This window comes from Pempheris klunzingeri, chromosome 17, assembly GCF_042242105.1.
Source record: "Pempheris klunzingeri isolate RE-2024b chromosome 17, fPemKlu1.hap1, whole genome shotgun sequence".
In the NCBI taxonomy this organism is placed as follows: Eukaryota; Metazoa; Chordata; class Actinopteri; order Acropomatiformes; family Pempheridae; genus Pempheris; species Pempheris klunzingeri.
In genome coordinates, this window is record NC_092028.1 from 14767739 (window position 1) to 14779077 (window position 11339).

At 42.6% G+C, this 11339-nt stretch overlaps 2 protein-coding genes across 2 annotated transcripts; both read right to left on the bottom strand.

The window, feature by feature from the left end:
• Positions 1–306: 306 nt before the first annotated feature.
• On the bottom strand, positions 307–6383 carry luc7l3 (LUC7-like 3 pre-mRNA splicing factor). Its single transcript, XM_070848017.1, has 11 exons — positions 6185–6383; positions 5575–5641; positions 5430–5469; positions 5198–5342; positions 4911–4985; positions 4592–4696; positions 4316–4477; positions 3567–3946; positions 3065–3273; positions 2686–2906; positions 307–978 (listed from the first exon to the last, which is right to left on the bottom strand). The coding sequence occupies exons 1-10, from the start codon at positions 6281–6283 to the stop codon at positions 2719–2721; spliced, it is 1470 nt and encodes a 489-aa protein (XP_070704118.1). The 5' UTR covers positions 6284–6383; the 3' UTR covers positions 307–978; positions 2686–2718.
• Positions 6384–9896: 3513 nt separating this feature from the next.
• On the bottom strand, positions 9897–10936 carry LOC139217000 (E3 ubiquitin/ISG15 ligase TRIM25-like). Its single transcript, XM_070848256.1, is given in 2 exon segments — positions 9897–9994; positions 9996–10936. Coding segments are annotated over 2 exon segments (981 nt in total). The 3' UTR covers positions 9897–9954.
• Between the last annotated feature and the right edge of the window lie 403 nt (positions 10937–11339).

Consider the following 11339-nt stretch of genomic DNA (forward strand, 5'->3'; position numbering starts at 1 on the left):
CACGATAAGCAAAATGAAGAAATTATACAGCAGTGTCTTTTTACAGTTCATAGATAGGTCACTGTTTAAACGTTTACAGCTTAGAGTTTGCATAACATCACTTTACATTTTATTTCCCCTCGATGCCATAAAAATTTCTCATTAAGACACTGATCCAAAAAAATGGAAATAAACTTGCTGACAAGAGGACTAAAAGCCTTCCATTCATAGAGATTCAGTCTCCCATTCACTGCACTCACATAGTTAACTTGGACAGACATTTTTGTTCCGGTGGACCATCCCAATAATGGGGAAAAAACAAAAACACAAGTTTTTACTTTTTATTCATTGAGACAACATGGACATTAAAAGCAGAGCAAAATTAAACAAATCTTCAGTCTTCAAAATTGTTTGATCAAAAATGAAATCAGTATATTTTACAGTGAGGGGACAAGAGCAATCAATGTGAGCTCTAAGTGGAGGAGAAAAGAGACACGCCCTGTCATGGGACTAACATTGTACATACGCGTTCAACTGACTTTTTAAGAAGGAGGTCAGGAAGTGAAGTGGAACCCGACAAACCAAAACAAACCACAAGCACGGTTTTTATTTCATTTTTTTTTTTTACTAAATGTCAAGAAACAAGGAGAATGTGTAAAGATATTTAAAATAGGAACAAAAAACCCATACTGAACTTCTCTAAGTTTGGTATTTAAAGTGATGCCTGGGTGACATCTAAACCAAGAAATACATCAGATGAACCACAACTACTCTCATCCAGCCAAAAGAGTGAACGTTAATGGAACATGAAAATCAATGTACTTTTTTTTTTTTTTTTCTTTCTCCAATCTCTCCTCATTTACATATGTATGTTCATGTTTTTAAATAAGCCACTACACATTTGTGGTTCACCTTGTTTTTAAGCAGCGAAGTGTCAGGTTCAGGGTAAGGATGGGTGCGCTCTTCCACTTCTTCCTCCACCAGATATCCCAGCTTCCCCTGTTGAGCAAAAAATGTTCACAGAATGTAGTGTTAGCAAAGGTCCCACAACAAGTGCTTTGTAGCAACAACTGCTGCTAATTGGAGCAACAATATCGTCCACATCAAGATTACTGGTCAAATGTATATCCCTCAATTTAGCCACAGAGGAAGGTGTAGATCACAAACAAGAGACACTGCTAATAGAGCACAAATACTACCCATACAATAGCACAATAATAGAATTTGGCCAGAATATCCTGATATATTGTAAATGTGTCAGTTTATTAACTGTAGTATTTTGATCAGAAGTTTGCACTTAAGATCAAGCTAAAGAAAAACTCCACATGGGTTTGATCACTACTGTCTAACAGTGTAAAAACCTGTTTGATACTACTTATGCCAATGCAAAAAGAGCACTCACTTTTTTTTTAAAGCAAATTCGCGACCAATTGAGGATACAGACAAACAAAGCATCCGACCAACAGAACATATGAGACATTAAATATATTCTAACAAAACAGTCCTGAACAAAACACTGCAGAAAAACATACATGAGTGACAGGTTTAGCTGTTGGCATAAGTATATCATGCAGGCTATCTGTGCATCAGTTTGTTTGTTTTTTTTTTTTAAATGTGCATCTCAGACACTTCTATAAAATTACTTTTTTTTTCCCCAAACATACTTGAAAGTTGAATAGAAAAACAAAGCAACACAATTTAAAAAATATACACAATCGAGCTTTCAAGTTCATGTTCTGGAGAAGTACAGAATTGTTTTTTTTCTGACAGGCAACAGCATTCAGAAATGGATGTGGGTAGAGAAAGGAGTACCTGGGGTGAATACCTGCACAGTTTGACAGTCAGAGAGTATCCATGATTTTTAATTTGCCCTTTTCTCATGTGGTCTCGCTCACAACACCAACGCTGTGTGAGGTATGGAAGTCAGCTGCAATTCATTCGATAAACCCTACCCTCCAGTTAGTTAGTTACGCAAGGCCCCCGGTGCTATAACACCCCCCAAAAAACACACTGCATGGCATTATCAGGCACAGTAAGCTGGACAATAAATCCATGGCATTTGAGTCATGATTACGGCAAAATAAATGGATGGTTTTTCACATACACCTTTGACGATAGCTGAGAGTATGCCTGTGTGTTTACTTAGGAGCAGGAGAAATCCCCATGATAAATATATAAACATGTAGACACACAGTGGCTGAATTCACTCGCTTTATGGAGTGTAATATCTCAACAAGTCAAAATTACATTTTCCTTCTTCAAAGCAAAATAAATAAATAAAAAATAAAAACAGGTAAATACAGGCAGGACTGGTTAATATTTTTCTGCCATTTTGTCTACAAAGACAAATATACATCTATAAGGATCAAAAACCGATACAAAACGAGGGGTACCTCCGGGCATGTTTGCTCAGGGCTACACTGGCCTTTCCCTCTTGGCTTTGTGTGAATGTTTTCTACCTTCTTCTCATTCATCGGGCCTAGTCCTTCATCTTCAGTGCATACTTATGATGCACTATTCAAAAACAGGATAAAGATATATGCATACAGTACATAAGACAAAATCATAGGCATTGAACTGAACATAAACGGGGTGGGAAAGGTAGGGTGAGAGGGTGGGTAGGGGGAGATGGGAGAGGTGGGGGTCGTGGGAGGGTGGAGGGTTGGGTTGAGAGCCAGGGGGGAGCGAGGAGGAGGACGCACTTACCTGAGCCTGATCTGAGGTCCTATCAGATCAGTTTTAATTGGACTGAGTGTCACCTTCAGAATGGAGGAGCTCTTGCTGGCCATTAACCAGAGGGGAAGAGGCAGAGGCAGCCGCCTCTGTCTCCATCGGTTCCGCTTCTGACGAAGCCTTGATGGAAGCTGCATCACCTTCAGAGTGCTTGTCTTTCTTAGAGCTGCTCCTCTCCTCTGTCGCCTTACGGTCTGGAAATATCACATTGCAGATGCATTTCTCTTGAGCGGACTACAGTCTTGTGTACAGTAAGATTTTTGGTATAATAGCATCTGCATCCTAACCTAAATGGTCCAGCAACGCGAGTAACTTTACATGTAGGACGAAGGAAACATTTTTAAATCCTCACCTTTGTCTTTTGATGACCGCTCTCTGTCCTTGTCCTTATCCCTGTCCTTCTCTCTGTCCCGGTCCCTCTCCTTGCTGCGGCTGCGGTGGCGGTGCGATTTGCGCTCGGAGCTGCGCGACTTCCTCCTGTCACGACTGCGGGAGCGACGCTTTCTGTCAGAGCGATCCCGGCTGCGCCTCCTCTCCCTGTCCCGGTCCCTGTCCCGGCTCCTATAAAAAAAAAAATAAATAAAATAGAGCAGAGAATAAATCAATAAAGGCAATAAGTAGAAAATATATATATATATTTTTTTTTTTTTAAAGGACGACATTTCCAGGATTTGTTTTTCTCCCTCACTTTTCACTACTGGAGACCTTAATAAATTTTGCATACAAATGGAGAAATGTTTCAACTATCAAGATAAGTTCCATCAGCAGCAATTTAGATGTAATTTCTAACTGGTGCCTCTTTGCATTACAGCATGTCAACAAGAATATGGTGGTTGCTGTGGTACAAGCCATACCTGCTGCGCTTGCGATCCCTCTCCCTGTCCTTGTCTCTGCTCCTGGACCTCCGGCGATCACGGGATCTGCTCCGTTTCCTGTCTGATGCCCGACTGGAGTGGCGGCTATTAGAGTGGCTTCGGCGTGCCCTCCTGTCCCGGTCTCGGTCCCTGTCTCGATCTCGGTCTCGCTCTCTATCCCGTTCTCTGTCGCGCTCGCGCTCTCTCTCCCTCTCTCGTTCCTTCTCCTTCTCCCGTTCCTTCTCCCGCTCCCTCTCCTTTTCTTCTTCCTCTTTGCGCTTTTTCTCCCTTTCCTCCCTCTCGCGCTCGCGGTCTTCTCGGTCCCTCCTGAGTGCTGGGTTTTCTCCTGGGGGTTCTTCTGAGCGGCGACGTAGTTTCTCCTGGGAGTAAAAAAAAAAGCAATAAAAAGTGATTATGACAAGTTTATCAGTACATTTTAAACCAACATTAGGAACAAACTTGATAATTCAGTTTTTTAAAGAGTCGGGGAACAAAAATTATGTAGCTATATGTTCTCTTGCATCATTGTCAATATTCTGAACAAATTATCACAGTTTTAGTAATTTGGATATATATGGATTGATCTAACAGTCTAACACTTTGCCCAGGCCTTGCTACAACTATGTACTTATCAAGCTGTTTTTCCATTTCTTGCTCAGGTGTAACATGGTACCATGATGTTACACAACGCACGCTCACTTCATCTCATCATCTATGCATGTGTTCTTTGTGTCAGATGATCCTGTTACCTTGAGCTCCTCTACAGTGGATTTGATCTTGGCGTAGCCCATGTGTTGCTTGCCCATCAAGTGGTCGTCCACTCGAGACTGTGCATCACCCACAATGAGGAAGGCTCCACACACCTCGCACACCTCCATCTGTTTCTCCTGGGCTGCGAAGCTCTCGATGGTCTAGGCGGGAAACACAGATCAGCTACATCGTAAGGGAGGTACGTAAAGAGCTATAATCATTTCAAAGAAAGAAACGTGTTTGCTAGCGTTGCGTCTGTGGGTGAGCCGACTCACCGAAGGGGTGGAACTGAGCAGTTCCCTCTCCTCCTTCAGCTGCTCCACAAGCTTCATCATTCCCTGGGCCTCCTCCACTCGGCCCTCTGACCCCAGCTCCTCAATCTAGGCAAAATAAAAAAACAGACAAGTCAAATCAGCCTATCAGACAGTCATAATCAATGGGAAAGGGAATGTAGTTTGATGTTTAAATTATTTCATAGTATTTCGAGACAGGATTTTCAACTTTAGTTGTATAATCTGACAAAGGCATGTGACAGAATTACAATGTGCCCTAAGTGTCTTCCAAATGTCCAGTGCTACCATACTTGTTACAAACCTGCACAACTAGGTCTTCAATCTTCTCTGTAAGAACCTGAACCTTCTCCTCATTCTTTCCTGATGGACCAGGACCCTGCAGAAATAAAACACACTGAATCTCAAATTCAACCAAAACTGTACCGGCCATGTACCTTTCATTTCAGTGCATTGTAGTCAAGGATGGCAGAGACACGTGTTGAAACTCTGAGTGAAGAGCAACTAAATGTTTATGACCAGTGAGATAACATGAATACTGTCAACAGCAATGAAAAGGTTACAGAGTAAAGCCTCAAAATCAGAACAAACCCCTGCGTTCTGCTGAGCCTGGGAAAGTGCGAGCCGGGCATGTCCTCGACGAATCCGTCGCTCCACCTCTGCCAGCAGCGACTGCAGGTAGCGCAGGAAGTCTCGCTCATAGCCCTCCTTCATGAACCGAGAGCTTTTCTCATATCTGCACACAATGAGACAGAGTTAACCGTTAGGTGGAAATATCAAGAACCACACCTAAATGTTGTTATTAACAACAACCACAACTTACGTTATCCTAAGATTTTCATCATGGATTTTTTCACAAGGGCCTGGAAAAGAATTTTTACTTTATTCATTTCAAGTATAACGAATGGATTTGTCATCTATGGTTGTATCAAAACGTATCTAAAGACTTCTGCAGGATTTTGACTTACCCAAGTCAGATCGGGTGTTTGTGAATAGCTCGGCTGGGCAGAAGCCACACAGATAGTATCGACAGACCTGAATGAAGAAAGAAGAGATGGTTTTATATTATTCAAACAGAGGTCTTACTTCTAATGCTACCATTACATCGGATCAGGCTATAACATTTAATTTAAGCGAACAAATGAGGATTACAAGTGAATCTCACAGTTAATCTAACACTAATGTGTGACATGAGTGAGGTGCTCGTGTCTCAAATTATCAGGTAGGATCAGATCCACGGAATAAGGTGCTATAAATTAGTTAAACAATAACTCTCACGATGCTAACGCTAGCAGTAGAGAATGTCAGTAATCCACAACGTTTCAAGCTTCACTACGAGCCAATGACTTACAGTTAGCATAAGCAAACTGGTGCTAATTTGACTAACACGTGTGCTTGAACAACACTCAATGTGCTACCTCGCACTGCCAGTTCCGTGCATAATTGAGCTCGAAACTGAGTGCAATCGGCTTAATTTAGCTAACTTCCACATACAATGATTTCAGGCATCTTAGCTAGCTAACGTTATGTTAGCTTCTCTGCGTAGCTAGGCTAACATTAGCTTAAATGCTAACTTACGCTCTCGTCGTCCCACCGCACGTTGCATCGCTTCTCGTCAGGGGCCAAATTTCTATCTCGGCCCATTAACTCATCGAGTAACTGGGCTGCTGAAAGCATTTTGCCGTGTAGAATGTAGCCTTTAACGAAAGTAATGCAATTTCTCCCGAAGAGCCAGTCTTCACCATCTATTGCGCGCAAATTACCTCTAATCAAAATGGCAGACGGGGTAACAACGACGCCCGTTTATGGCAAATCCACATCCAGTTCAGCAGCAGCCCCCATCGGCCTCTGAACCGGAAGTACATGTGTTTCATGTCGACCACACACATGCGTGACTATGGGTCTAATAAGAAATATTAATACACCCAAGACTTCGCTTAATTCTTTGCTACCGATAAAGTCACAGACTAATTCACAAGCGTAGTATGTTTAGGTTTATTTTGAAAGTGCTCACCGGAAGCTGAAAAATCGGCATTGTGTCTGCCTTGACTACAGACTATTATAAAGATCAGACTACTACAAAATACTGCATACTGCTTTTCAGCAGTATTCAGTACGAACCTGTTAAATCGATTTATTTTGCAGTATGCTAGGCCTGGTTATGCGGCATTTCAGCGCCTATTGAACAAGGGTTTTAGTGTATTTAGGTCCCTGCGTCCTTCTCTGTCCCCAATAACAAGAATGTAACTTAACATTAGGTTTAAGCCATCCATATTGTGTTGTTTCCTTATTGACAGGACGCTACTGTTGCTGTCTTTCTGAGATTAAACCTTATTTTAGCAGGCTTAACTTAATGTCATGTTTTTGGGGTTTTTTTTATGGACACTGGGACAAAAGCAGCTTCGATTGTCCTTCCACAAGCTAAGAATAAGAAATGTTAGATGATAAAAGTGGATATATTCCTCTTTGTCCACAACTGGCGTCGGGGGTAATCAGTATGACATCTGGTTATTTTTTCTCATACAATAGATTTTACTTTTCTTTGCATATTGCATGATACCTCTGGCACTGCTAGTGTAGTAAGCAGTTTCGGATACAGCCAGTCTACTTTTCTGTAGCCTTGCTAACTGCGCGTTAGTCCCGTCCACTTGCTTAAACCCCTTTCAGGCCTTCACAAAGTTATTTCAAATGCATTTATGCTTAACTGCCAGCTCCACCTTTACGAGGCATAATTACGAGTTTACTGCCATCCATTAGTCAAAGCGTGGAACTGCAACACATACAATTAATTAAAACTAGCAGCAGTGGCTCTAGTAGCTGGGCATCATATAGGTTGACTTAAGTGTATTTTATAATGAACGTAACTAGTATCTATTTCTGTTACTTCCTTTGGAATTGTTGTGTTTGATTACTGACCTACTGGTGTTGGTATAACAGCAGTGATGGGGTGTAATTACATCTTTATTAACACGGGATGAACAAATACAATTCACTGCAGTTTCGTACTGTGGCCACTGGAGGGCGACACAAACTGTAAACGGCTCTATGCTGTTTTATTGCCCTCTGGTGGCTACAGTGTGGAGCTGCACCAGTGCTGGCTAGACGACCCAGTCCGTCACCTTACACACCACAGAAAGTGAATCTAACAGTTACTATGATCGTTTCATGACCGCTTCTTTAACCTTCTTTCAAGTTTCGTTTCAGATACTCTAAAATATTCACAGGAAATGGTTGTATGTTATCATATGATGCTACGCAATTTATGTGGTGCGTTTCTTTACTGTGACCACTGGATGGCAGTAAAGACTCATAAACTTGTTGAAGGCTATTTCTAAATGCATTACATTGTGCACCTTAAATGTACATAAACACAAATATTCAGTAAGAATATCTATATTATTTCTACTGAAAATTTTGGAATTAGTGTTTCCCATTGTGACCACTAGAAAACAATTAAAATTAATTTCTGGTTGTGTCAGTTTGGTCCCGCTATTTTGAAGATTCACCATAATATGTACGTACTGTATATATTTGTGTGTGTGTGTGTGTTTTGACGCTTCGTCGACTAATTTAATGTGGTGCAGTTCATCAGTGTGACCACAAGAGGTCAGTAATCACCCCATTTGTGAGTGTTTTCTGCCCTCCAGTGGTGACATGGAGGAAATGCAACACAGTGAAATAATGGCATTAAACACTCAACAACAGTGCTGTTACAATCATCATTTATGTTAATATGTCCAACATCATTATGATTGTACAAATAAAAACATCAGTATTAGTTATAATCAATCAACAGTTGGTTAAACAGTGTTGCTGGTCACCAGCGTTAAGGCAGGTATGATAAAAACACTTCTGAAATAAACAAACAAAACCAAAACAATCAGAAAGCAATTAACAATAATGAATGATCATGTTTTCTTTCATGGGAAATAACACTGACAAAGCTGTTTTATTGAACAGAGAGACTGACCAGCTCACCTGTTCTGCACATAAACACTGTATTTTGTAGTGTTTCAGGAGGAAAACTGCCTCACTTATTACTTACTTATTATTTTCTCCATCAGTTTTGTATAATAGAATGAAGAAAAGAAAAAAACACTTCTTGTTTACTCATTATGTAAACCTCCAGTTTGTTCACACACCCCTTCAGTAAAGTCTCTTAAATGATTCTTGCTCACAGATTTATCCACATAATCAAGTTGTTTGTCCAAAATCTCAACTATGTACTGAAAAATAATACAAGATCTCCTTATTGATTGTGACTTACTTTCACCTCAAAGTACTTCAATTATACATCGATTTGAACAACAACACTTGCTCTGGCAAACAAAGGCACGTGATTATGGATTTCTTTCCAAATTTACAAAGTGGAAAGGCCAAAACAAAGGGAGTCTGGTGCCGGAGGTTTACATTTTTGTGCCGAGAAATGTCACTTCAGGCCATCAAAGATCACCAGGAGCCGTGGTGGCCTCCATGGCCGCAGGAGGGAGCGGCACCTGAAGACAGTAAAACATTTACAGACAAATGAGAAAAGGTCAAAGTCGCACCCGTAATGTTTGACTGACAGGTGATCTCTGTGCAGTGAAGCAACGCCACAACAATCAAAGGATAGACAGCAAGTTTAAGATTTAATACCCACTGTCCTTTAAATCACTTCTGCATATTTGAGTTATATTTGATCTTGGCAGTGTCTCCAGAATAATAAAGCCAAAGTCCGGCATGCAGAGGCTGAGTGAATGTGGTCTGGACTCTGTGGAGGAGAGTCATGGTTTTAGAGACGCTATAGAAGGACAGAACACCTGCACCGTGATCCAGGTACACTCCGACTCTGGAGGACAGAGGGCCTGAGATGGGACTTTGGAGATTGTTGTGCAAAAACGTGAAACTGTTTTTGTCACATCTTAACGCCCAAGAATTGTCGTTGAATCCATACCCACATTTATTTGACAGCCCTACTCTGCCGATATTCTTATATGAGACTGCTATGTAAACTCTTGATCCTTTCCACTCCACCTCCCAGTAACAGCGTCCCGTCAGACTCTCTCTGCTCAGGACCTGCGACCACTCCGTGAATCTGCCTGGGTGATGAGCATAAGGCTGTTGTTGACTCGTTACTGCTGCCGTTCTGTTCCCATCAGACAACAACATCTTAGGGAATGCTGTGTTTGGATCCAGTGTGATTTCACGAGAATATTTCAAGAATTCAGCTCTGGTTTTGGGCTCCGCTTGTGACAGTAAAACATCCACTTCAGTCACTGCCAGCGAGACGTTTGACCACTTCTCACTCAGGACGTCCTGTAGTTCGTCTCTGATGTACGACACAACGGCTGTCACCTCCGCGAAGTACCTCAGAGGACGGATATTGATGCTGGGTGAGTCTGTGGATTCGGCGAGTTGTGACACACCGGCGTAGCTGTGTAGAAAGTGGATGTGGTCCACCGTGTGTGAGAGCTTCTCCAGCTCGGCGTCTCTGCTCTTCAGCTCAGAAATCTCCTTCTCCAGCTTCTCCTGAAGCTCTCTGACTCGGCTCACTTCAGTTTCCTGCTGGGATCTGACCTGCTGCTTCACATCACAGCTTCTCTTCTGGATGAGGCGGGTCAGCTCGGCGAAGATCCTCTCACTGCCCTCCACTGCTTCATCGGCGGAGCGATTGATGGCCTCCACCTCCTGCTGAAGCTCCTTCACGTCTTTCTCGCTCTCCTGGATCCTCTGCTGGATGTTTTCCCGACTGACCTCGAGCTCTCTCTGCCTCTCAGTCCTCTCTGCCGCAGCTGAAACTGTGTCGTGGCCTTCATGTTCGTCCATGGAGCACAGATAACAGATGCACTGCCGATCGCTGCGGCAGAAAATCTTCATCACCTCGTCGTGGCGAGTGCAGATGTTTTCCCGGAGCTTCTTCGTGGGCTCAACCAGCTTGTGTTTTTCATATAATTCACAATGAGGCAAGAGGTGTTTGTCACAGTAAGAGGCCACACACACCAGACAGGACTTGAGGGCTTTCAGTTTTCTCCCAGTGCAAAAATCACAGGCCACATCTTCAGGTCCGGCATAGCAGTGATGATGAGGAGCCGCCTGGAGCCCGGTCTTCTTCATCTCCTCCACTAAAACTGCTAGCATGGTGTTTTTGAGCAGGACAGGTTTGGGCGTGAAGGTCTGCCTACACAGGGGGCAGCAGTGTGTTTTCCTCTCATCCTCTTCATCCCAGGCGCCTTCAATACAGCTCATGCAGTAGCTGTGCCCACAGGGAAGAGCCACCGGATCCTTCAGTAGCTCCAGACAGATCGGACAAGAGAAAGTTTCCCGCTCCAGCAACACTCCTTTCTGCGCCATTTCAATTCTCGGTGAGAAAGTTTTACTTTCTAAGAAATGAAAGTAGTCTGAGCTGATCTACACAGCATGTGTTCCTGCAGTGAATACAGCTCTGCTCTGCACCACATGCTGGTTCCACCCATTCTCCAACTATATATACACTATAAACTATATATCTGAAGGGGAGGGAACAAGCGGACGTGTGCACAGAGCCAGGTTTGCTGCGTTTGAGAGCAAGAAGAAGAGGGAGGAGTTATCAGATTCATTTCAGGAAGAGGAGCAGCAGTGTGAATTTAAACATAAAGGAGCCTCAGTTAGAAGCTGCTCCCCATTTGAAATCATCAGTTTTTAATTGTGAAATTCTTCTTTGCTCCTCATTCTGCTAAGTTATCAAACTGTCATAAAAACACACTAGTATTGGTTA

What these genes read in the sequence shown, in the direction of transcription:
- luc7l3 (XM_070848017.1), bottom strand. Translation starts at nt 6,283, where the DNA reads ATGCTTTCAGCAGCCCAGTTACTCGATGAGTTAATGGGCCGAGATAGA. An exon ending in GATGAAAATCTTAGGATAAC is followed by an intron (nt 5,343 to 5,429) that starts GTAAGTTGTGGT and finishes CATTGTGTGCAG; the next exon opens with ATATGAGAAAAGCTCTCGGT. An exon ending in GCGGTCATCAAAAGACAAAG is followed by an intron (nt 2,907 to 3,064) that starts GTGAGGATTTAA and finishes TGATATTTCCAG; the next exon opens with ACCGTAAGGCGACAGAGGAG.